The 27,301-nt window shown below is 44.0% G+C and overlaps 1 protein-coding gene across 1 annotated transcript in view; it reads right to left on the bottom strand.

Moving 5' to 3' along the window:
• Window positions 1-1,569: 1,569 nt before the first annotated feature.
• The window catches only part of CLDN16 (claudin 16), a 27,613-nt gene continuing 1,881 nt past the window's right edge, over window positions 1,570-27,301 (bottom strand). Inside the window, 4 exon segments of the mRNA XM_027848732.1 lie at window positions 1,570-1,703; window positions 8,888-9,079; window positions 11,132-11,296; window positions 14,929-15,031. Coding sequence (XP_027704533.1) covers window positions 1,570-1,703; window positions 8,888-9,079; window positions 11,132-11,296; window positions 14,929-15,031 — 594 coding nt within the window.

Here is a 27,301-nt window from a genome sequence, read left to right as displayed (position 1 = left end):
AACTTTCATCTTTCATACACAAGGACAAAGGATGAAGAAAAACCTAGTTCTCTTGCATCTTATCCTTCAAGCACTTCTTGGAACTCTAATCTGTCTGACATTCAATTTTGACTTTTTTATTTCTAGTTTTCCAAGAACCTCTATTGAGGTCAGTTATCTGGAGGCAGTATGGAGGAGAGGGAAAAACATGGGCTAACCAGGTGGCTGGAACCTTGTTCTAGCTTTGTCATGAACTCACTGTATGACCTTGGTCAAGCCACCTCAATTTCTGAAACCTCAGGGTTGAGCCTCATGTACTTAATCTGGGTATGGGAGTAGACCCTGATCATTAAGGTCTCTCCTAGCTCCCACACATAGGATTCTTCCTAAAGGTACCGTGAATGTGTTCATCCTACAAACGTCCCAAAATTACATGAATGATTAAGCATAAGGGGAAAATGTAATACAATATTTGCATGGTTTGTTTATTTTTAGACACAGCTTCTACCCCACTGGCTGCCATTTGCCCACAATTACTGCAGAGGAAACTCATCGTGATTGCATCATAGATGGGAATACAATTAAATTCACAATATGCAATTACTTTAAGATTTCATGCACTGTATACAAACAACATATTTTACATGAGACCCAGAACTTTTCTCAGGAGAATTATGCATTTCTAGGAAGCAGAAACAATCCAATTGATTTCTGCTAGAACTGGGGACTTCCAGTTGAAAGAGCCATCCATTCAGCCATACCTCCTGAGGAAAAGTGGGCCAGGTCAGTGTAATCCCTGATTGACTAAACTCTGTGTCTTGGGCATGCTGCTTTAGTCCAAGTCCTTAGTGCTTGCAGTCTCTGAGACAGCTGCAGGGGCAAAAATACACCAAATCTCTTTGCCTGTTGTTCCTAAAGTCGATGGTACCCATGCACTTCTCCTTTATCCCAGCCACTCATTTAGCATGTGGAGGGGAATGTGTTTCATCTTCATTCTCCCACCAATGGCGGCTTCATGCAGCTGCCCGGTTTTTCTCATTTTCTTTGCAAGAGGACAGCTGTAGACATTGATTTGCTGGACTGATTTATCTTTTCTCATACTTATTGTATGATTCACAGAACTGAGATTCCAACAGGAACTGAGAGCAAGAGAGAGTAAGAAGGCATCCATTAGTCACCAAGATCCTAATCTCTGCTCTTTTCTAGATATTACTTTGCTTTCTTCTCTAAAAAAGATGCCCTGCTTAATGTCACTAAGTCATCATCTGTAACACCAACAGACAAATTCCAAACACGTATCAAAGTTAAGGGCAACTTGATCTGAAAACTAAAGTGGACTTTTTTTTACCTTTAATGAAAAAGGTAGTGAGCATTTAAGCAAATGAGGAAAGAAGGGGTTGGAAGTAAAGAAGATAAGAGTGATTACTTGAGGCTCTTAGGTTAACCTTTCCAGTGACCTTGCTTTTCCTATCAACTGAACACATAAATGGAATGATAATTTCACCTAACTGGATGGCTCTTTATTGAGCTAACTAAATGGACTGGTATTTGAGTTGGGTGTAGGCACAGTTTCCCAGAGGGAAAGAAGAGTCACACTCTTGTATCCACAGCATACATTTTGGCAGTCTCTGTTCGAGTCGGGACATAGGACTTTGCCATTGAGATCCCAGCATGGGAGTAGGCCTTTCTTATGGAATAAGCATAGCTCCTCTCTGGTCCCAGATCTGCAAAAATAATGACATAGAGATAAATAATGCATAAAAAATAAGTAAAATCTAGAGAAAAGAGAAAATGAGATGAGTTTTAAAATGTGGCAAATTGAAAGAGGAAATAAGCTGTCACGTGTTCCGTGGCATCGTCAGTATATGAGTATGCGTGATCCTGTGGATGGAGTGCTGACTGATATTCATTTGTTACTTAGTACATAATAAGCCTTAGTGAGTCGTTGGCTGCTAAAAAATGTGCTTGTTGTCACATAGATAGTAAATGTCAAAAGCAGGAATCGAACTCAGCTCTTCCTTACTCTAAGTCCAAAATTCATTCTACTTCATGTAAGTCCTAGAGGTTTAATTTAAATTATCTACCACTTAAATAACTGTGCTGAAACACAACTAGGGAACATAATTTGGGGCATTAAGGTGGTACAATGGGCAGAGCACTGAGTCTGGACTCAGGAAGACCTGATTTCAAAGCCAGCATCAGACACTTTCTAGTTGGGTCACCTTGGACAAGTCACTTAGCTTCCATTTGCCTCTGTTTCCTCAACTAAAAATGTGGATAATAATAATACCTACCTCCCAGGGTTCTTGTGAAGATAAGATGAAATAATATTTATAGAGCACTTAGCACAATGCCTGGCACATAGTAGGCAATATATAAATGTTAGTTTATAAATATTATTAATAATAAATATTTCCAATGTTTTAAATTGTTAAAATTAGCATAAAATCCCATTTTTTGCTGGTTTTCTCTGTTTACTCATTAAAATGAAATAATTGACCTTAAACTAAAAGGCAAAATTAATCTTAGCCATTCAAGTGATATCAACATATCAATCATACCATGTCAGAGGTGCCATATTGGGCTGGAAGGCCCATGATACTAAAGTGATGGGAATACCATTATGCTTTTTAGGTTATTCCCATGGACTATTCCAGCTTGGCCTCCATACCCCGCTGGCATGTCTGCTCTCAACACACACAGTCTTTTATATTAAATCTGGAATCTCTTCATAATTCTAACAACCTACTGAAACCCCCTTTAGCTGCTCCAAAACAAATAATAATAACTACTACAACAACTAGCGTTTATATGCTGCTTCCTATTTGTCAGATACTATGCTAAGTGCTCTACAAATGTTATCTCATTAGATCTTCACAACAACCCTGGGAGGTAGATGTTACTATTGTTGTCACTTTATAGATGAGGAAACTGAGGTAGTCAAAGGTTAAGTGACTTGCCCAGGGTCACACAGCTAGGAATTATCTGAGGACAAATTTGAATTCAGGTCTTCTTGACATGTGGCCTTCCACTAAATCCACTGCAGCACTCACCCAGCTATAATAATGGCCAGCCTTAACCCTTCCACATTCTGTGGACCACCTTAAATCCTCTCTCCTCCACTTCACAATCGTCCACAGTTTCACTCATGTCTATCTTCAGTCTCAGAGGGAGAATGTTCTTTTGAATTTGTCAGGCTAAGTTCATGCTCCTCAGCCCTCATATGACCTAGATCTCATCTCCACATGACTGCTTTCTCTTCACATGGCCATTTTCTACCTTGGGTTCTGCTGCCTTTCTAGACTCCAGACAGGGCATGGAGAAATCATGCCTGAAAAGAGGCAAGTCCCTCGGCAAAACCTAACATACCTCCCTTTTAAAATATCGCTCCTTCTTGGTTCAGCTAGGTGGCACAGTGGATAAAGCACCAGCCCTGGAGTCCTGAAGACCTAGTTCAAATCTAGCCTCAGACACAAAACATTCACTAGCAGTGTGACCTTGGGCAAGTCACTTAACTCCATGGCCTAGACAAAAAAACAACAACAAAAACAACAAAAACTTCTGGTAATCATTTGGGAGGCTGCTAGGTGGTGCAGTGGATAGAGCACAGGCCCTGGATTCAGGAGGACCTGAGTTCAAATCTGACCTCAGATACTTAAACTTAACTTAAAAAAAATAAAATAAAGTAAAATAAACTATTGCTCCTACTTATGGAGAAATCGGGACATGTATTTTTTAACTAAAAAAAAAAGTGTTATGCCTCGTGTTAAATGATGTAACAGTATCACTTTATAGATAAACATTTAAATGACTAAAAAGAGTAGAACAAGAATGAGAACCGTGATTGTATTAAAAAAAACCAAATGAGATTTGAGCAGCTTTGGGGAAGAAATGAACTGTTAAAAGGGACAGTAGGGAAAAAAATTTTGTTAAAAAAAAACCTGAAGAATATGAATATGAAGAAATAAATCCAGAGTAAAACAATGAGTTGGAGGACCTTATGGAAGACTTTAGGGTCGAGGGTATTGTTTTACTTCAGCTCAGTTGTGTACAACAACAAGGATAACAACTAGCATTTTCATAGTGCTTTAAGGTTTGCAGTTTATAATATTTATAAATATTATCTCATTTTATCCTTGCAATGACTCTGGGAGGTACAGCTATTATTACCCCCTCCCCCCATTTGACAAATGAGGAAACTGAAGCAGACAGAGGTTAAATGATTTGCTCAGGGTCACACAGCTAGTAAGAGTCTGAGGCAAGATTTAAAATCATATCTTCCTGACTCCGGGACAAACATTCTATCTACTATGCCACCAACCTAACAGAAGCAGAGAGACAGAAAAAGGAAGGGACTGATAGGGTGAGAGAGACAGAGACCAATAGAGAGAGAGAAACATTTGGAAAATGAGGTAAGATTTTTTAGATTATCAATTATTTGGGGAAAATTTGAGAACTGATTGCTTTTAAGTGACAAAGGAGTCTCTGAGGCCCCGTAGCTCTCATTTATGGCCCCTGTACATACAGATATCTACTATATGAGGCTGAGATAAGAAGAATCCGGGATAAAGATTAAAGATACAGCAAAAGGTGGAAAGAACATCCTAGGGGAATGGTGGCCCCAAGAGGCAGTCAATTGACAGAAGTCTTAACCTAAGTGATTGGCCAAGGGCTTCATTCACAACTAGTATTCTCTGATGCCCTCTTGTGTTGGAGAGAAGTAAAGCATCCCATTTGTGCCAGTTTCTCTCTGCCACCATCTCTTGTTTGAGAATGAGGCAGCTAGGTATTATGGTGGAGAAGCCCTGGCCCTGGAGTCAGGAAGACTTGAATTCCAATATGATCTCAGAAGCTTACTGGTTGCATATCCCTGGTCAAGTCAGTTAACCTCTGTCTCCCTGTTTCCTCATCTGTAGGTTGTTGTGAGGATCAAATGGGATGCAATTGTAAACCACTTTGCAAAACTTAATGTGCGCTGTTGTCATGCTGATGAAAAGCTTACTGCTTTCTATTATAGTTCTTTTTTTAGATAATGAAATGTCCTGGTGCTTAAATAACTCACTGGTCCCATCTAGATAGTCCAGAGGTAGCCAATCTGATGGCTGGCACATAGTAGGTATTTAATTAATGTTTATTGACTGGTTGATTGATATTTTAGTTCTCTTTCTTACAGGAGACTGCTACTCACCTCAAATGGTAACTTTTTCAATGTCCCTTTTAAGGCAGTGGTAACTTGAAAAAGTTTGTGAATATCATTTTAGAGAATCGAAGAGGATTTTCCCAGGTGATGAGTGGTGACAACCAAGAGAGGAGTGGTAGGAGAGACGTGATCCTGCACCCCAGAGTTGTGAGCTGCTCCAAACACATTGGTTGGCCTACTTCACACTTCCCAGTGAAGTCCCCCTCCCTGACAGGCACTGAGGGCATTGGTAGAAGATGTGACTGAGATTTATGCAGCAATTGTGATAGATTAGTGGTTATGCAATTGCTTTAATGTTCGCCAATTGTTGTTGTTGTTGTTGAGTTATTCCAGTCGTGTCTGACTCTTCATGACCCCATCTGAGGTTTTCTTAGCAGAGATACCAGAGTGGTTTGCCATTTCTTTCTCCAGCTCATTTTACAGATGAGGAAGCTGAGGCAAACAGGGTTAAGTGACTTGTCCAGGATCACACAGCTAATAAGTGTCTAAGGCTGGATTTGAACTCAGGAAGATGAGTCCTCCATAGTCTAGGCCCAGCGCTCTATCAACCATGCCACCTAGCTGCCCCATGACAATTGTTATCATGATGTAAATGTTTATTTTTAAGATCTATAAATGATATTATTGTAAGAGTCTATTTGGGGGTCAATCTAACACTTGATGTGTAGATTATCTATAACTGCCCGATGTGATATGTTACATTGTGAATGGCTGGTCATAGAAATTGGAATGACATCAGTGGAGAGGGGTCAAGAGCTAGAGCTGTGAGTAGAGAGAGGATTGTATTTCCCAATAGCACAGTTACCAACAGGACCATGAATGAATTTAAGTACTGCCACTGTGTGATGGTGGCATCTCCATCAGGGACTGGGAACCTAGACTTGCTTGTATGAGAGCAAGTCAGAGTGAGTGGGACAAGCCAAAGAGTGAATAGGGATTGAAATGGCTTCTGGAAAGTATAATGGCACCAAAGATGATGTCCTACATGGTCTTGATTGCTGTCCTTTGTTCTCAAAGAGGACCAAAACGACATCACTATGGCAGAGTCAAGTTACGATGCGTCCAACTCTGGCTAATCAGGTCAATACGAGCTTGGAATGCTCTACCACAGGTCAGGCACAAATAGTCCCTGTGAACATTGGGGGTGGATTCTCTAAATTTGCGCATTTCCTTCATTGTGGGAGTGGTGGCCCTGACCCAGCATGCCCCTGCCATCATGTCAGCACTCCCTGGAATCATGCAGACTCCTCTTTCTCTAATGCTTCTCTGCCCTGCCATCTTGTATGTATGCCTCTTTCCCTTTCTACTTCTAGCTGTGAGAACTCTCAGAAAGGCAGCATTGTCGTTTCCTCTGGAAAGGATTGAGTTACTTGGCCATTTTACCGTTCCACTTATCAACTCTGTGACTTTCGGACCCCAACGCCCTCCCAGCGCTACCATCCCCCTCGATGGGCTCTTTCCCCCATTAGAATGTAAGCTCCTGGAGATGAAGGACTACTTCATTTTTATGTTTGTCTTCTCAACCCTTAGCACCATGCTTGGAATATAGTGTTTGCTGAACACTTATCATTAATCACCTAAACCCAATCAGTGTCTGCTGATCCAACCCCTCCCCCCAAATACTCTTGTCCTCTCTCTCCCTCTCCATTACTTTGTATTCATTCATGATTTATATTTTCTCTACTTCCTTAAACACATACATGGTGTCTCCCTGATACAACTCAAGGAATTTCTTCGAGGACAGATATTGCTGTAATTTTCATCTCTCTATTACTAGTCCTTAATGGTGCCTAGCACATAGTAGGTGCTTAATAAATACTTGTTGATATATTGAGATTCAGATATAACAAGGACCCAGCATAATGCCTGAACACAAGTGGCCTTTAATCAATATTTACTGAATGGACATTTATTAGGCACCTACCACGTACCTAGCATATAAACTGGAAATAAGCTTTTGTTCTCAATTGCAGGCAGGTAGCTCTTTTATGTGGTAAAACACAATTTCTGTTTCCAGATGGCCCCCAAGTTTGGGGTTGAGGGTAGTCAGTCAGAGAGTTAACTAGAATTTCTCACATGTTGACTACATACTAAACATGAATCACAAGGAAAGGCAAGAACAAGGTCCATGACCTTAGACCTCATATTATAATGGGGTGACAACATGCAAATAACTCTGCACACATGGGGTACGTACAATGTAAACTAAAGGTCATCTGAGAATAAAAAGTAGTGGAAAGCATCACCTTAGAGAGGCAGCAAGGATGAAGGTCCCTAAGTGTCCTTAGGACCCCCTGACCTGTCACCAAAACCACTTCTTCCCTGCCCATTCATGTGAACTCAAGCCTTCTTTTGTTTGTCAAGACGTTGACTGTCACCACCACTTCTTCCTCCCCAGAGGCAGGCTAGGGCATCCTGAGCCTTTCTCCGAGGGCAGGAGGACAGCTGTGCCTGGAAAGGTCACCCCTTATAGCCAATGGCATTCATAGCTGGGCTGGCCTTTGAACTGCAGGTGCACAGGCCGTCACAAAGCACCTGGGTCAGCTTGGGAGAAGGTGGCATTCCACAGGTGAGAACCCAGGGGCACTTGCACACCAGGAGGAGGTATTAGAGGAAGACAAGAGGGACCCGAAACCACTCAACTCAGTTGCGTGGGGCTATAAAAATAGGCCACATGTGCAGGAAAACTTCAGGTTTTAACACAAAACTGAGTCAGGTGTAACTGGTGGTTGTGTTGCTTCTTTTCCCCTCATGGTACTGACCACATTTTCATGTAGCCAGAAGTATTACGAGGCTCAAACAAGAATGGACATAAAGCATGTTGCAAATCTTAAAGTGCCATGGAAATGCCAATTATTGTTGTTGTCGTTGTTACCATTATTGTTATTATGAGCCAACATTCCCCAGGCCTCCAGTGTGGTAATGACTTAATTTCCAGAACCTTCTACTACACCCTTGTCAAGCTCAAACAGTGTTCATACAACAAGAGAAGGGTGTGCTGGCCAACGTTTAACAAGCAGACTCTTGTAAGCTGGTTAGGGCCGGCTTAAGCACCCGCAACACAAACAATTTAACTCTCGGAACATCTGGGGGTCAAGTTGTCTTAGGGTGCTTGGAATTTAGAGATTCAGAGAAGAAGAAATGAAATCAAGATCTGGGGCTGAATCAGGCTTGAGTTCTGGCCAGTAAAACTATCTTTGTCACAAGGAAGGAGCCTAAAGGGACGTGTTGGCAAAACTAAAACTTGAAAAGATAAATAATAATCACAAGCCCACTCGCCTTTTAATTTTAATTTAATTCCTCTCTCTCTCTCTCTCTCTCTCTCTGTTTCTGTCTCTGTCTCTCTGTTTCTCTCTGTCTCTCTGTCTCTCTCTCTGTCTCTTTCTCTGTCTCTGTCTTTGTCTCTCTGTCTCTGTCTCTCTCTGTCTCTCCTTCCCTCCCTCTCCCTCTTCCCTGTACAATAACATACATCATTGTGATATTATGATATCTGTACATGTTGTATTATATATGTATATACACACACATATACACATATAAATATGTAGAATATACACAGTTTCAGTTTTAATAGCTTAAAAGACATTTGGAACATCCTGTATACAACCATATGCCTATGCACCTATTATACAAAAATATTCATATATGCAGGCATATGTGTGTATGTGTATGCACATGTGTATAACTATGTTCTCTACATTTATTTACCTTTAAAGATACATGAACAGCAAGTGAGGATGGCTCCAGCCAAAAGGCATCCCAGGGCCCCTGTCATTGCAAGCCAACAGGACCAGCCAAACTTGTACTGGATGCCCAGAAATATGTTGTGTAGAATCAGGGAGGTGCGTTCCACGTAGACATCGATCGCATACCACACAGAGCCAATGATCCCAGGAACACCTGAAACAAAAGGGGCACTCAGAGATGGGCAGACAGAGCCAGCCCATGCTGCCTTGGCTGCAGGGACCCTGATACCAGCCTTATGCAGCACGGACTGGGAAAAGAGGTTTGGAATAAGAACCAAGAGACCAGGGCGGCCATCCCAGGTGTGCCTCTGCCTACTGAGTGGGGAGGGCATTTCTCCTCATTGAGTCTGTTTCCTCACCATCCTAGGAGAACAGAAGGCCCTGGAGAACACTGAGTGTTTCTTTTTGTTTCTTTTATTCCCTTTGCATCCCCAGAATATAGCAGAGTGCTTTTCACATAATCAGAATGAATCAGAAAATCAGGGTAGAGTCATGGTGGATACTAGAGTTAGGAAGGAGACCCATGTTCCAATCCAACCTCTTCGATTGACTCTCTGTGCAACCCTTGGCAAATGGTTTAATTTCTCTGTGGTTTTGACACTTCATTTATAAAATATAGATAATGATAATTGTAGCATCTGCCTTCTAGCATTGTTATGTGGCTCACACAAGACAATGTTTTCAAAGTATCTCGAAAATGGACAACACCATGTGTCATTATTATTATTTAACAAATAATAGTATAAGCAAGTTCCATATCAGACAACCATCAAATTAATGATTATTGTCCATGTTGGCTGAGTTGGACATTTTAGTGAAAGTTTGGGCTGGGGATGGTAGCCTCCTTTCCACTCTAAATCTGCAATCCAACATTTTCCAAGGTCCCGAAAAACCTTTAAAAAGAGAAAGAGAAATCCAGCAACTGTAAAAATGTGCATTTTCTGTTCTCACACTGCACAATAGATTAAGATCAAATTGACCTGCTTGTTTTCATAAATGAAATATGTTATTCACATGTTCAGGTTTGAAAATTTGGCAAATCATTATTGCCTTTTCTTACACCATCCTTCACCCTGTGAGAAAGGACATGGGATTTGCTAGGCAAAGCTTGGAATGGAAAGGTTAAGCTTTGCCTGCTGTTTGTGCCTTCCCAATACCTAGTGGGCCACAGAAAAGTCCTTTCCCCATCCTCATCTGTCATATGGCTAGAGAACATTTGCTATGGTCTACTCGGAAGCAGCATTATAGAATGGAAATACTTCTGCACATGGAGTAAAAGACCTGGATTTGATTCCTGGCTTTTCCTGTCAACTATGCATGTGGCCCAGGTCAAGTCACTTTAACCTCTCTGTGCCTCAGTTTCCTCATCTGTAAAAAGGTCCCTTCCAGCCCTAGATCTATGGTCTATGAGCTTTTTTCTTCACAAAACAAGTTTTACATTCCGTGAGATTGTAAGCTTCTTGATGGCAGATATTGCAGCATCTTTCACCTTTTTTTTTTAATTTCCTCCAGCCTTTAGTACAATATCTTACTTCAGTGTCTTAAGGTTATGTGATTTGTGTGGATGTAGTCACCCTGGATCTTAGATGGTTTTTGCTGTGCCTGAGAAGTCATCCCCGTAAGGCCAACTTGGTAATCTCTGAATTTAACAAGGCTGATCCTCGGGAGAATAGGCCCACAGCCACATCCTGGACCTACAGTCAAAGACGTCCCCCTTGGAAGTATACATTGGAGTTGGCCATCCCCTATGAGCACCTGGAGAGCCCTCACATCCCCTTCTGTGAAGGGACCCACTCAGGGCTTTATGTTTCTCGAAGGTTTGTGGATTTGACCTGAATTCTTTCTCTAGTTAGGGTGATGGAGTGAGAAATCTTCAAGTTGGCATCTGGGTCTCCCTGGGAGAAAACAGAATGTGGCATGGCATTCTCAGAGTCACTGTTCCCCAAGGATTTGTGTATTTTTGTTCCTTCCAAAATAGCTCAGTTAAAAAGGGAGGCAGCTTGGTGTGCTGGAAAGAATTTTAGTTTCAGTATCCAAGGGCCTGGTGTTGAATTCCACATCTGCCATTTGGTGACAGCAAATAATTACATCTGTCTGAAACTCAGTTTCCCCCTCTGCAAAATGAGGGGCTGGGCTGAGATCCTTCCAGGAGGAGATACAGGACCCTACAATCTCTGAGCCATTGGCTTCCCCCCACCCCAAGTACCTGCTATCACCAGCAAGATTCCTGCTACAAAGCAGATCCGAGCTTTGATGAAGGGCTCACTGGGGAGGAATTTCACACAGTGCAGCCCTAGCAGCAGAGAGAAGAATCCCAGGGCAGCCAGGATGTTTGCAATGATCATCAGAGCCCGGGTCACCACCAGCTTCACTAGAAAAACAGGACAGGTGGTTATATTAAAAAGAGGAAGAGAAGGACTGGCTAGTCAGACTCACCTGAAAGCCCTGGATTAAATCAGACCCTCTAGGGTCACAAGATTATCCAATGGCAGAGGGCTGAGACCCTGACTGCAGAGGGCTGGGACCCAGGCACGCAAAGGGTCAGAACCCTAACACACAGAGGGCTGGGACCCTGGCACTCAGAGGGCCAGGACCCTGGCATGCAGAGGGTCGGGACCTTGACCACAGAGGGCTGGGACCCTGGCACTCAGAGGGCCAGGACCCTGGCATGCAGAGTGGTGAAACCCTGACTGCAGAGGGCTGGGACCCAGGCATGCAGAGGGTCAGAACCCTAAAACACAGAGGGCTGGAACCCTGACCACAGAGGACCAGGACCTTGGCACGCAGAGGGTCGGGACCTCGACCACAGAGGGCTGGGACCCTGGCACTCAGAGGGCCAGGACCCTGGCACGCAGAGGGCTGGGACCCAGGCACACAGAGGGCCAGAACCTTGGCATGCAGAGGGGTGAAACCCTGACTGCAGAGGGCCAGGACCCTGGCACTCAGAGGGCTGGGACCCTGACTGCAGAGGTCTGGGACCCAGGCACACAGAGGGCCAGAACCTTGGTGTGCAGAGGGTCAGGACCCTGGAATTCAGAGGGCTGGGACCCTCACCAACAGTCCACCAATCTAGCGGTGCCTGCATCAGTCTGAAGACAGACTCCATTTAGTATGGACAGGATAACAGCTTTCTTCTTTTCTTAGGCTCCTAAAGGGAACATTGTGGCTTGAGTATGCATGAAATTTCGTTGCCAAAATAAATAAATAAATAAATAAATAAATAAATAAATAAAAGACCTGGTGGAAATGTAGGCTGGGGACAATGGGGGGTCAGAGAGCTCCTTAGAATAGCTTGTCACTGATCTCACCTGGAAAAATTCACACAAAAACAAAGCAGATCTAGCAGAAGCTTCCTTCTCAGTTCCCAGCAGGGCCCTTACCAGGAATTCTTGAGCCCTGGGCAAATCCCACCCTTGCTGGGAAGGAGCAGGGAGAAAATAGAAGGGAAAGTCGCTGGGAAAGTTGGATCCCATCCCTCCGAGGGCCTCAGACTGGCCCAAGTGGAGGTCTTGCTGGGCAAAAGGTGGGGAGGCAATCAGATTTTAGGGATGGCTTAGGGGCAAGTGTGGTAGATGGTGGTGTGGGACAGGGTAATGGCCACAGAGAAAGATACTAGATTATCCTGAGGAGAATGCATAGTTTCCATGAAAGGAAACTCCCCATCCCAGAGAGGAAGCCCACTCTTTCCCTAGATTTTGGCACCCTGGCCCAAAGCCCCACTGGCCATATATTAATTAAATTCCTGGCATCTTTCAGAACATTAAGATGGTGTATGGCATCATTTGTCAGACTGACAAGCTCTAAAAATGTACACAGGGCGAGGCTGAGGGGAGTCTTTCCATAGTTTCATTGCAACCCTTCCATTCACTGAGGACAGTCAGAACTACTTTAAAGTTAAAATGAGTGACTTGTGGGACAACATGAATTCTCTCCTGAAGCCTAAACATGGGGAAATGATATGAGCAGTGCGTTTTATTTCTGTGTTCTCAGGAATCAGCAATGAGTAGGAATCTCTGACTAAATCATTGTGACAGAGAGGGCATTTCCTCTAAGACAACAGAGAGGAGTAAGGAGACGTGGCATCCATTTGGGGTCAAGGCTTTTAGGGCCTCGGGCAAGTCTTAAAACCAAATGCTGCTCTCTTGTAAGGATCACCCTTGAAATGATCAGGAGGGCAGAGAAGGGTCCATGGGAATGTACTGTTCAGATCTCTGGTTTCTGATTCTATGCTCAGTTCAGTTATAATCAGGTGCCATCAATTTGTGCGTGAGGGTCTGTCAACTTAAATCTTAGGAATTTCAGGAATGGGGGGAAATGTGTTGACTAGAGGCACACACAATGGAAATATAAAACTGGGTTTCTGATTGAGTATGGAGATTTGGAGACCAGAATTTGACTTGACTGGAATGGAAGACTGCAGTGTGTGAGCTCTCTCTTCCAACGGAGATCAGCACCAGCTTTTCTCAGACAATTGTCTGGGCCAGTAAGAAGTAAAATAACTTGGTTCGTATAGCCAATGCATGTCAGAGACACTGATGTGAAACTAGCTAGGTTTTCCTTGAGGCCGCTGAAAGGCAGCCTTAGTCAAGAAGCCTTGAGTTTGAATCCTGCCTCAGACTCGAGCTGGATAAGCCCAGGAAAATTGCTTCATTTCTCTGCCTCTATTTGCTCTTTTGTAAAATGAGACATTGACCTCTGGCCTCTAAGGTCCCTTCCGCTTTATATCTCTGATCCCTGATTCCTGAGTCCAAACCCGCTCTCTATCCTCCATGTCACGCTTCCTCTCTGTTCCCAAAATAGTCAGATGAAATTATGGAGCAGCATTTAACCTCAATTACTTTCTGTTGAGGTTAAAGTAAATCATGACCCAAGAAAAATGTCTTCTATATAAAATGTGCCTAGGAAAAACATATAATGTCCAAAATCATCAACCTTTCCTTTCCTTTCCTTCTCCACTCTACTGAATGATGCTGAGGCATTCTTTATCAGGCACGAAACACATACACATTTTCATCCCCATTGAATTATGTGGCCTTATTAGCAGGCAGACACAGGCAAACCCTGAGATATAACTCTACTGCAAAGTGAGACTTTTTGGGAGATGAATAGGCTTTTTGAATTATGTTAACCATATTTCAGGCACCTGGCTCTAAAATGGCATCAAGATGAGCTCTACTAAGTTACCTTGAAGGGTTGCTGATCTTCCCCTAAAAACTATTTTCAGGGAAAGAGCCTGAGCTTTGCTTCATTTGTCACGGGGAAAGCAGTTGCCTGGAAGCCTGTGTGCCAGGCACCGGTGCCAGCAGGGCCCGGAACCGAAAGATGGATAGGCCCAGTCCTTTTGATATTCTCATTTTGTTTGGCTGCTGAACTGACTTGGATTCACCAGAAAGTACAGAGGGGAGGGACTGGGAAGAGCAATGATGATGTTTCCTCTTTTCTGGAGAGACTTTCCTTCTGATGTGTAGGAAACCTTCTAACAGATCCAGGTTGTGAAGTGAAATAAGAAAACGCAAAGAACAGGACTGGTGCTCCTATGTACACCATTTATAGCTAGCTCTCCCGTGCTGTTTGCTGGTTTGTTTAGAAAGCGATGCTTGTTTTCTGTCCTTTGGAGGGGAAGGAAAATGGTGAGAAAATCCTTTTTGGCAACAAGACTTCTATAGAGAGAAATAAGAACTCTTGCTTTAGAGCTATGATGGGAATGATAGCTTAAACACTGGCCATCATCTATGGAATCATACTGGAAAATAAGTGTTGTTTTTTGTCATTCATTCATTCTGAGGCCAATGTAGCTTCTTTCTTTGTGATACTCCTCTTAACACTCAAGAGAGACATTTGAAATTTGCCAAGACTGTCTGTAAAGCAGGGAGGGGGGAAGCCACACACACAATACATCTCAAGACCGCTTTCCAAAGTCAAGCCTGAATCGGCCAGGCCTCGGTAGCCAGGGATGTAGTGTGTATCTGTGCCAGCAGAGAAGGAGGTCCGAAGCATACTTACAGGGATGTTCGGCCAGTATAGAGTCATACTCATCACACGTTCGAATGCCGTCAAAAGCATTTGTGACACACTCCCACCAGAGGCCACGGCACTTTGTGCTAACCTAGATGCAAAGAAGGCACCATGTGAAAGAAAGTCCATGGATACAACATAGTTACTTTGAATCAAAGGCAGACGTGGGCTGCTGGGGTTCAGATAACCAAATGAACTGGTCAGAAACGTGATCTGAATTCTGTTAATTCCCACTAAGGAACTTACCATCTTTACCTTAAAGCACTCTGGTCAATCAATAAATGCTTTCACCATGAGGAAGTTAACTCACTTCCTGATTCTTTAGTGATATTAGTCATGAAAAGAATGGCTAGAAAACAGAACGGAGTAGAGTGAGGCATCCATGCCCAGCTCAGCCATGAAGTGAGTGTTTTGCCTGGAGGAAATGTATTCCTTTCTCTGGGTTCCCATTCCCAACATCTGGAAAATGAAGACAGCAATGTATGATCTCCCCTCATGCCATTGTAAGAATGGAGTGCATATTGTCCATTGGGCTCAAAATATGATGTTTTTAATTCTATGGAAAATATCATATTTTTCATATGAAGAATACTGAGTATGTGTATAGTATAAATAATATATAATATTAATACTAGGATTATATTATGTATAGGAATATAGGGAACTCACAGGCTCTCTCCCAGGTCTAGAATATTCTCCCACTTTGTACTTTCTTAGGATACTGCCAAGCTCAGCTCAGATACCATCCTGTACCCAGGGACTATCTTGATCTCACTCCATCCTGCCTCTTGTCAGCGTCCTCTGCTCCAGCGCCTACAAATCACTTTCCATTTACTTTGTACACATTTTGCATGTATCTATGGACCTGGTAAATCTTGCTGATAGAACAGAAGCTCCTCGATGGCTTTGAGGACTGCTGAATACCTGTCTCTGTGGCTCTGATTGTAAGCCCAGAGAGTGGGTGCTTAGAAAAAGCTTGTGGGCTCGGTTTGGATTGCCAAATGTTATCTTGCTTCAAGTCCTAACCAGAAGAGACCAGCAAAGAGAGATACCAGAAGTGCAGCCCTAAGGAGCCCAGCGCTCACCTCATCTGGGCCTCTGCAAGATTGCAAATGCTGCAGCTGGGGCAAGGGTGAGAGACAAATGGAACATTAATTTCTGCCAGGCTGACAGCTGCAAACCACTTTACCTTGGAAATGTCGTGCCGAGGATTCTAACCAACTACTTAGCACTAAAAGGCACCAAAGCCCTGAGACTTTTCATAATTTATCCATAAGCTGAAAGTCACGGTAGATTTCTCAGAATTGTAAACATGCCAAGAGAAAATAGTTTGGAGTATTCTTGGGAGGGCTCATGCATATTGAGCAGAGTTAATATTTCTGTTCCTTCTGCCTCGATTAGTGCTTCTTATTACCTTGGAAATCTGAGAATAGTTTTAGTCAGGTTTAAACCAAAATTATCTCAAGGAATGAAAAACTCAGACATTGTTTCAATTTATTGTCATAGAAGGGAGTTGGGTCAGTAGTGGGAAGCAAAGGGAGAAAGCCTGGACTGAGGACTTGGAGGAGGGATATAAAAACATGTACCCTTGAAAAAAATATACATATATATACATATACCAAAGAATACATAAGTAGAGCCCCCTCTTCAGTAATGAAGATATTAGTTGTGTGATCCTGGACAAGTGACTCAAGTGCCCCTAAGCCTTAGTTTCTGCATCTGTAAAAGGGGGATAATAATAGCACCTATCTCCCAGGGTTGTAGTGAGTCTATTGAGATAATATTCAGAAATTGCTTGTCAAATCTTAAAGCACTATCTGAGCATTAGCTATTGCTATAGAGAGAACTCACAGAACAGGGAAAAGTCTATTAAAAGATCCCACCAAACAGCTTTCCATTGAGTATCCAATGACTACAGCCTTAAATACTATCTCAAGAGGTCATTTTCACTCCCTATTGGCTGAGTCCATTTTCCTCTTATGCTAATTAAGAACAGCTTGGGGTAAGGATAGTTGGGATGGAGACTAGACTCTTCTCTCAGACCAGGTGGGTGGTGTCCCGCTCCACTGGCTTCTGATCTCTGCCCACAGCCTGCTGTACCGGGATCTCCTCCTGTATGGGACAGGTTCTGTGTAAGGTGGCTGAAGCAGTCCAAGCAGCCATGCCAAGCTCCAACTGGAAGAACGTTAGCCTGGCCTAAAGCAGGTACAGGTGAGGCCATTGTCAAGGCTATTGATCATTTACCTGCAGTGAACATACTTAGACCAGCAATGAGCTCATTAGAGGACAAAACAAACCCCATTCCATTAGGCATTAATGCCAGGGGCACAGCTGGCCACTGACTCTGGTATTCAGCCTCATTCGGGTATGTGAGAACAGGGGCTGTAATTAACCCAGGTCCTGTTAATGGGCCACTTTGGAGAGACAACCTCAAAGGTGCCTTTCTGCAGGGAAGACAAGGTGAAAAGCCCTTATCATGTTCAGGTAATTTTGAGCTCAGTAGGGGAAGAAAGACTGCCCACGTCACAGTAAACAGCTGTCAGTTGTCAACTCTGAGATACTGGGCTTGGGGACGGAGCCTTTAGAGAGGGAAAAAAATAATAGACTTCTTCAAAATCGGGGCCATTTTTATACTACTAGGGTGGACATTTTTAAGAAATCCTCAGATGACCAAGCAATATTTCAAGTTGGCTTTGTAATCCCCACCTCCTACGAGCTCTCTCTTGATACTGATCAACAGCACGGATTGCATAGGCAGGAGCTCATTGCCCTCCCTCCTGGGGCTGTGCTGCTTGATTCTTACAGAGGGAGCGAAGGACTTCAGCAATGGGGAAGGAACGCTAGGCCGGGGAGTTCTTCACTTTGTTTGTGAGGACGACCCCTTTGGCAATCTAGTCTACACATCCTTTCTTAGAACATTGTTTTTGAACACACAAAAATATATTAGATGGAATTACAGAGGAAACTATATTGAAATAAAGTTATCAAAACATTTTAAAAACAAATTCACAGATTTCCTAAAATCTATCACTGTGGACCCCAGGTGAAAAACTCATTCGTTAGAGTGACCGCTGTCATCCCCCAATGCCTCCCATCCCGGAGAGGATGATCTCCGCTCCACAGCAGGAGGCGATCTCACAGGCAGCGAAGGCCCTCACCTGGTCCAGTCAGTAACAAACATAAATGCCTTTGGCGCCCCATCCAACACGGGGCCCGGCGTCATCGGGAGGTGCCGAAGCAACGCCGTCGAGCGACTGGACGATCCAGCCTCCGCTGAAAGTGTGCGGCGCGGAGCAGCCCTGGCTTTCTGCGGAAGCCCAGCTCTGCCGTGGAGCAGCTGCCATTCCTGGGAGTTGGGCTGCGGTTGATACTGTTGTTGTTACTGTTACTGTTGTTATCATCCTTGTCTCCTTTTTATCGAGCCACATTCTAACCCTTTGCAAAGTCCACCCTTTGCTTCAAGTCCTGTCTTCTAGAACCAAACACAAGAATCCCTCCTCCCACCTGACAGCGTTTCAAATGATCGGAGAGCATCATAACGCTCCCCCAGCCCTCTCTTCTCCACGTTAGCCCAACATGCCTGGTTCGTTCAGTGAAACCTCGTAGGCAGCATCTCCCTACTGCTGAGCTCAAGTCGTCTTCCAGGTTCTAAATATCCTCTCTGAAGTGGAGTTCACAGTTCTGACCTCAGGACACAGGCGATGACCGACCCAGGGGACCATGTTACCTCCATGGAGAGTGGCTTTCGTGGCTCCCAGGTCACATGGTTAACCCATATTCACCTTATTATTCACTAAGTTCTCTAAGGGGCTTGGTTGGCTGGTTTTGCTTTCCCCACCCAAGGCCTGCTTCTTTATGTCGGTTTGGCCTTGGGCTTGTGATGTGAGTGAATTAAATCCTGTTTTAGGAAGACAAATTCACCCCTAGGAAAGGCCGTCTTATTAGATTTTCATCCCATTCTAGCCTGCTGATGTTATGTTGGACCTGGGCTCTGCCATCCAATGGATTGATTTCAAAAGGCACTTTCTATTTCCAGGAAGGGATAATAATGGTTGGAAGGCAGTCTTGTCTACTGGATAGAACCTGAGACTTGGAGTTGAGTCCCACATTGACCTGGGTAAGTCACTTCAGTTCTCAGAAACTCAGATTCCCTGTTTGTAAAATAGAGACGGTAATAGCACACACCTCAGAGGATTGCTGTGAGGCTCAAGCGAGGGTGTGTATTTTGTAAAGCATTTAGTAAACCCTAGGGGACCACATCCACGGCCAGTTCTTCTTAGGTCTTTCCATTGACAAAGCATTTGTAGCCATGATGTGACCATCACATGGGCCCTCTGAGGCAGGGCACAATTTGCCATATTGTTCTCCTCAGTTTGTAAATGAAGACAATGTGACTGTTTTGCAGGCTGTTAGCAGAAAAGGAACTCAATGGTGATCCAGCCCAACCCTGTCAGTGAACAAAGGAGGGAACTGAGGCCCAGAATGGGAAAGTGACACATCCAAGGTCTGGATTCCTCAATCACCTTGATTCCCATGTCCAATCATTGCCGAATCTTGCCATTTATACCCAGCTCCTCCCATCCAGCCTCTTCTTTATTCACATGTGAGAGTGAGAAGCACGCCACCTTAGTTCAGGTTCTCTTCCCTTGTAGCCTAGATAACTCAACCATTTCCTAAATGGTCTCCCTGCCTCAACTTTCAGCCCACTCCAATATATCCTACCCAAGACTGCCAAAGGAATTTTTCTTAAGACCATGACCATGCCCACCCCCTTAGTTTGCCAGTTCCATTGCCTCTATATTCAAATCTAAACTTTCCAGTCAAGCTTTTCAAACCCTACACAACCTAGTTTCTTTCCAACCTCATTGAACATTTCCTCCAACAGACACACACACACACATATATACACACATACACACACATACACATGCACATACATATGCACACATACATACACACATACACACATACACATACATACACACACACACGCGCGCATGCACGCACGCACGCACGCACACACATCCAACCAACCACATTCACCTTTTCTCTCTTCCTCATGCACATCTGATTCATCTATCATCCCCATGCCTTTGCACTGACTGTTTCTCCTGCTTAGGATGCATTCCTTTCTTAACTCCACCTCACTAAGTCCCTCTTTTCCTTTAAGACAGAGCTCTGGCACCATCTTCTGCATGACTCCTTTCCTGAACCCCAAACCGGTAGTGCCCTCCCTCCCAAACTACCTGGTATCCAAATATGCTACATATCTGTATATCCAATTACTCTGTGCATACGTGTATCCACTTACTCTGTGTATATGTGTATCTAATTACTTTGTATATGCATGTATATAATTACTTTGTTTTTATGTGTATATAATTACTTGTATATAGAATAATGTATATTTAGTACATAATCTATATACTTGTCTCCCCCATTTGAAGGTAAATTCATTGGGAGTAATTTTTTTTCATTCTTTATGCTTATATTCTCACTTCCTGGTGCAGCATAACACCTTAATAAATAGCCATAGATTGGTTAATTTATTAATGATAGATACTCGATAAATATTTGAGTGACCAATCATCTGAAAAGCAGATATTCTATATTGGAAAACACTCTTTTGTCTCCCAATATGACGTGTCTCTATTGGTCCAACATGGACATCTTCATCTGATGGCCTGTGATGGCATAAAGGTTAGCTTGGGGTGTCAAATGCTGCACCCAGATAGTGGGAGCTGCAACATCAGGTCCTTGGTGATAGGTCCATGATGGGAGGCCTCTTCACCTTGACTACAAAGGGATGATTTCTTTGGCCACAACGACTCTAGAAATTCTTCTACCAAGGTCTAGAGGGATTCCAGGGGGAGCAGGAGGGGAGGGGGGAAGGAGGAGGAGGAGGTGGGGTGGGGGGGGGGAAGGAGAACTGTGTTATCTTTCCTAATTTTTGTTGTTGTTTTGGACTAGCCCTGTGATTTTGTGGGAACAAGGAACTCCCAGTTGAGGGAAATCCTTCTACCAGAGCAGGTCAGCACCTTCTCTGCAACTTCTACCTTTGAAGAGTTGGGAGAGGTTTACTGACTTATCCATAGTCACTTAGACAGTATGAGTCAGAGGCAAGAACTGAAATTGTCTTCCTTGATTCCAAGACCGGGTCTCTACACACTTAGCCATACTGCCTCTTCCCTTTATTAAATGGGAATACCAAATAGCTGTTGATTCATTTGGATTTCTAAAGCAGCATATTATTTTCCATGTATCAGCTATGGGTGAGAAAGGGTAAACGCACATCTTTAGAGATGAAGAAACTGTATAGACATGTAGAGAAGAGAACAAACTTTCTCCCAGGGGATCCATGATGAGAATGCTGAGCTAGAAATCCCTGCTTAGGCCTCAGTCTGTATGGGCTGCCATACCATGCGCCATTTTTCCTTGAGTCCAAAATCGAATCCTGACGTGTATGTCACATGGCAGGCCAGTCCCTGCAGATGGCCCTTGGGGACAGCAGACTGAAGGATCCTGCTGAATTTATGGGCAGGTCCTTATTTCAGGGCCTAAAGCCTATTAGTGCCCAAAGTCTTTCAGAACATAGATATATGCCTCCAGCTAATTCATAGAAGTCTGAGGGGAGAGGTCACAATAAATACAGAAGCTATCCATGTCCCTCCTTCTAAAAGAAACACTGACTGAGATGCCATGGAGGACACGTGACCCAGGGTTGTTATCTTTACTGGGATGGGAGGGAGAACCCACCATGGAGAGCAGCTAGACCAACCCCTTCGTTTTATAGGGGACAAAATCAAGACCCACCAAAGAGAAGGGAGGTCCCAAGATCACACAGGCATGCAGTAGGACAGGCAGCATTTGAACCCAGGCCTTCTCACTCCAAACCCAACATTCCTTCTGCTATATCAGCCAAATGGCACAACAGATAGAGCACAAGGCCTAGAGTCATGAAGACATGAGTTCAATTCCAAGCTCAGACATTTACTAGCTGTGTAACCCTGGGTAAGTCACTTACCCTTTGCCTCAGTCTCCTCATTTGTAAAATGGGTGAAATAAGAACACCTGCCTCAAATGAGATAACAATTGCAAAGTATTTAGGACTGTGTAAGGCACATAGTAAGCTCTGTGTAAATGAGGATAACTACTACGATGTGAGTCTGAAAGAATGATGTTGCCCTCTATACTAAAAGGGAAGGGGGGTGGGGTTAGGCAGAAAGAGAATGAGTTCTCTTTTCAACATATTGAGTTTAAGATGTATACAGGACATTCGGTTTGAGTTGTTTAAAAGGCAGTTGGAGATCTGAGATTGGAGGTCAAAAGAGAGATCGGGGCAGCATAGGTTCATTTAAGAATCATCTGCAAAGAAATGGTAATTAAATCCATGGGAGCTGATGGAGATCACCAAGTGAATTGGTGTAGAGGGAGAAGAGAAGAGGACCCAGGACAGAGCCCTGAGGGTCACCTGTGATTAGAAGGAGTGATCTGAAGGAGGATCCAGCAAAGGAGACTGAGAAGGAGCAGTCAGAGAGGGAGGAGGAGAACCAGGAGAAAATGGGATCCCCAAAACCTAGAGGGAAGAGAGGCTCCAGGAGGAGAGGGTAGTCAACAGGGTCAAAAGCTTCAGAGAGGGCAAGGAGAATGAGGACTGGGAAAAAGCCATTGGCATCAGCAACTCATTAGGAACATTAGCAAGCTCATTGGTAACTGTGCAGCGGGATTCTTGGTGACATCAAGCTGGTCAGTGGTCAGAAGCTGACAGCAAGGTGTTAAGAAGGGAATTATAGGAAAGTGGAAGCACCTCTTGAGTCTTTTGGAGGAGTTTAGCTACAAAGGGAAGGAAAGCTATGGGATGATAGTGGGGATGGAAGGGTCAAACAAGGGATTTCTCTGGATAGAGGAGAAATGGGCACATTTGTGGGCAGTAGGAAATGAGCCACAAGAAGGGGGGAATTAAAGACAAATGAGAGAGTTGGGAGCCTAGAGTGAGGCCATCTGTTGGAGGGGATGGATTGGATGGTATCGCTTAAGCAAGGGGAGTCAGCCTTGGTAAAGAGCAAGGACCCTTCATCAGGTCAGACAGAGGTGAAGGGGAGAGAGGCAGAAGGCACCTGAGAGATAGGAGATGGAAGAGGGGAAGAGACTGCTCACAGACAATGGCATCCCTTTTTTCATAAATAGGCAAGGTTCTCAGTTGAGAGAGTGGGCAGGGAGGGAGAGCCAGAGGACGTCAAAGCCAGGTCCTCTGACTATAAATCCAGAATTCCTTCTATCTGACCATGCTGCCTTCCTATAGAGGTTAGTAGAGGCCAGAGTCTCATCTGAAACCTAAGAAGATAAACCAGAGCTGAGCAGCTGGGGAAAAGCACCACGTCAGTGCAGAACAGAGCTCCATGGCGTGGATGAAGACAGGGAATTGTCTACCGGGGGAGATCCTTTCTATCCACTTCATTATTCTGCTTCACTAGAATGACAAGCAGCACAGAAGCAGCCATGACATGGTGGTGAGAGAACTCAGTGTGGAGGCAGGGAACCCTCAGAGGAAACCCAGCTCGGCCAACTGCGTAACCTTCACCAAACCATCGGACCTCTTCAGACCTCTGTTTGCTCATTGTTAAATTGAGGGGGCTGGGCCAGAGTCAGGTATCTTAACATTGTGTGTGTGTGTGTGTGTGTGAGCCATGGTCTCCTTTGACAGTCAGTCTGATGAGGCCTAGGAACCTTCTCTCTTAATCATGTTTTTCAGTGAATAAAATAGAATGCATAGAATTATGAAGAAAACTCTTCTGAAATAGAGTTAATAAATTATTATTTAAAAAAAATAAGAACTTCATCTACCCCAGGTCAAAGACCCTGGGAGTCTACGAGGTGTTCCCTAGCTCTATATGCAAAGACCTTGTCTGGTCTCCCTGGGTCTTGTTATAGTCATAAGGCCATTTTTCTAATCATTTTTTCCTATGTCAGATGCCTCAAACACACACATAGCATCTGTGAGTTTCATCATCACACAATAGAATCTCATGTTTTCCTAATTAAATGAATCAAAAAGGTCTTTCTGGTTGATTTACAGTCCTTCTGCCTGTCTCAATGACTTACTGATTTTCTCAACATCCTTCAAGACCCACCTGTAATGCCACCCCCTGTGCCAAGCCTTCTCCCATGCCCTTAAATGGAGCTGTTCTCTCCCGCTCCTAAAATGAGCAGCGTCTTGCCTGCTGTCATCTTGGGAATATTGGTTAGCGCTGTAGTTCTCTGTGAATTCGTCTTATCGCCATGGCCAGAGTGCGAGCTGCCTGAAGCTGCTTCTTGACATCAATCAGACCACTTAGTATTTAGCTTCCTTTACCAGAGGCCCTATAGTAGGGTGTTCACTGCATCCAGTCAGTCATCCGAGGAGATCTGCTCCCTTTGTGGCAGTGGGAAGGTCCCAACATTTCTGTTGGAATGAGCTTTCTCAAAAAAAGCTGCCCCAGAGTGGAATGAGCTGCCCAGAAATGGGAGCTCTCTCTCAATGGTTTTCAGCAAAGGCGAGAGGGCCTTTTGTTGGTCATATTGTAACCTGACTTCTTTGGGAAGGGGAGGTCTCCCTCCGAGGTCTCCTCCAACTCGGAAGTTCTATGATTTTCTCCCAGTCTCATCTCCAAAACGAAAGGCTTGGCACAAGCATTCACTAAGGTCTTTTCCAACTTCACATGTTTTATCTCCCCTTTCTATGCTGTACATTACACACAGAAGCACTTAGTAGTTGTCTTCCTAGTGAATATTCAAGCTTTTCCCAAGTTTTTCCTCTTAATGAAGTAAATGCCTGACAGACATTTGAGCTCCTTGAGTAACCCAGCAGCCTCCTAGGCAGAGCAATGAGTGTGTTACAGCACGGTGGACCCCAATCCACAGGGAGGACTGAGGCTAAGAGCTACAGCTTGGACTGAACTGTAACCCCCTTTGCTTCACCGCACAGCTGCTGAGCTAGCTCACTCAGAGGAGGGGATGTCTAAATTCTGAACACCCCAGTGCAACATTCAGCAAGCTTCTCTTCACTTTTGTGAAGGGGCAATGAAAGAAATCCCTAGAGGAAGAGGAAGTCTCAGGCTTCCATGAGCTCCCTGCCATAGAGAAGAAGGTTCACAGACCCTATTCTTTCTCCTGTGCCTCGGTTCTACCCACATCAGAACCATGGATGGAACCTTGGAAATTCTCACAAATCCATTTGGCCGAGGAGAGCCAGAATTCATTCCAAGGATGTGAACCGGACTGTTGATGGCTTTTCCCTCCATGGGGTGGGCTCCAAGTGGACAGGGCTTCCTTAAAAGTCATACTATTCCATTTTAAATGCCAGATTGTGCAAGTAGGATGGTGTAATGGCACAGGAGGCAGGACAGCACTGGGTTCAAATCCCACCACCAGCACTTTCCAGCTGTGTGAACAATGGCAGAGCACTTAATTTCTCTGAAGTGCAGTATTTGCATCTTTAAAATGGGGATAATAATACTACAAGTACCTCATTCAGGACTGATGTGAGATTGGGACTTACGTGTTGTTTCCCCCTTTAGATTAAAACATCCCTAAGGACAGAGACTGTCTTTCTTTTTTATTAATTGTATTCCCAGAACTTAGCAAAATACCTTGCATGTTGTAGGTGCTTAATAAGTGTTTATTGGATTGGATCAGAGATAGATAGATAGCTGGATATGGATGGATACAAAAATAAAGAGATAGCTACATATATAAGTGGATGAATAGGTGGCTAGACAGATAGATGGATAGATAAAAATAAAGAGAAAGGTAGATAAATGGTATAAAACAGATAAATGAGTATATACACATATATATATATATATATGAATGAATGAATAGATTTGTGTGAGGAGACAGATGAAAAACCAATAGATCATAGGGATTTACATAGCAAAAAAAAATAGATGGAAATATTATTATTAGTTGATAGATATTTATCAATTAGACAGGCAGATGTGTAAATAGAAAGATAGATGGGGAGATAGAAGATGGATAGATGGATGGATGGACAGATAGATAGGTAGATAGATAGATAGAGCCAGCTAGATGATGGATTGAGGATCAGACCTGGAGTCAGGAATACCTGAGTTCCAATCCAGACTCAAACACTATCAAGCTGTGTGACCCTAGACAAGTCACTTCACTTTGCCTCAGTTTCCTCATTTGTAAAATGAGCTGGAGAAGGAAATGGCAAACTACTCCAGTATTTTTGCCAAGTAGACCCCAAATGAGGTCACAGAGAGGCAGACACAACCGAAATGACTGAACAACAATAACAAAAAGATAGATAGATAGATAGATAGATAGATAGATAGATAGATAGATAGATAGATAGATGATAAATACAGAGATCATGAAGTACTTTCTATGTGTCAGGTCCTGCATAAGTAGTGGGGATGGGGTGGGATAAATATAGAAGGAAACAAGACAACCCCAGATCTCAACGAGTTTACATTGGAGTGAGGAGGACAACACACAAAGGAGTGCTAAAATAAGGTGTTGTGTATGGTATTTAGACATTTTAAAGCATCCTAATATTATAGTTTCCGCTTTATTTTCCAGTCTGAATTCCCTCCAAAATGGCACGATCTACAAGCCGCACAATCTTTTGGAACCGAGACTGGGATGGAGGGAGGAGAAAGGGAGGTTCGAGTGTCGCCCTCAACGCTTCTCAGCGGGGTGACGGTGAGCGCAGCTGCTCTAGAGCCTGATTTCTTCCTCCTCAAAGCGGGAAGAATCACAGCCACTACCCGGGTTGTTCTGAGGATCCCTCGGGATCCGCCGATGGACAGCGCTTTGTGAAATCGGAGATCTGCTTGACTATTCTCAACGTCGGTTACTGTTGTTCGTCTCATTGTCGTTCAGCAGAAGTTACCGTCGGTGTCGTTGTTTGTTAACAGTTTTGCCCCGGCACTCTCTGGCCGACTGAAGGCTGCAGCTCAGCCAGTTTAAGCTGAACTGGATCCAAAGTCGTTGAGAAACTAATTAAAAGCGAGCCCTGGCGTTCTGGACTTTGGCGGGCTCGCTTCCCTCGCCCCTCCTTTTTGTGCTGAAGAAAAGCTTTGAGGCTCTGAGCCCCATAGCCTCCCACAGCCCAGAAGCAGCGGCCTCTTCTCCCTGATGCGTCAGTTCAAAGGAAGCAGAGCTCCGCGGTGCTGCCTTTTAAAACAGGTTCTGTTCCTCTGAATTCAGGTTCAAGGGCATCCGTGGCCAGCTTAGAATACTTGCTAAAATTGTGATTGGGCTTGGCACGGACAGCTAGCCTTGCGAGCATAGCAGGCCCCCTCCATTCTCTGATCTGGTTTTACCTGGGGATCAAGAGCTGTAGACATCTCCCCCC

The sequence above is a fragment of the Vombatus ursinus genome, unplaced genomic scaffold, assembly GCF_900497805.2.
Source record: "Vombatus ursinus unplaced genomic scaffold, bare-nosed wombat genome assembly UNPS02006874.1, whole genome shotgun sequence".
Taxonomy (NCBI): Eukaryota; Metazoa; Chordata; class Mammalia; order Diprotodontia; family Vombatidae; genus Vombatus; species Vombatus ursinus.
The sequence above is the reverse complement of the archived record's forward strand: the minus strand, read 5'-3'. Positions and strand labels throughout refer to the sequence as shown.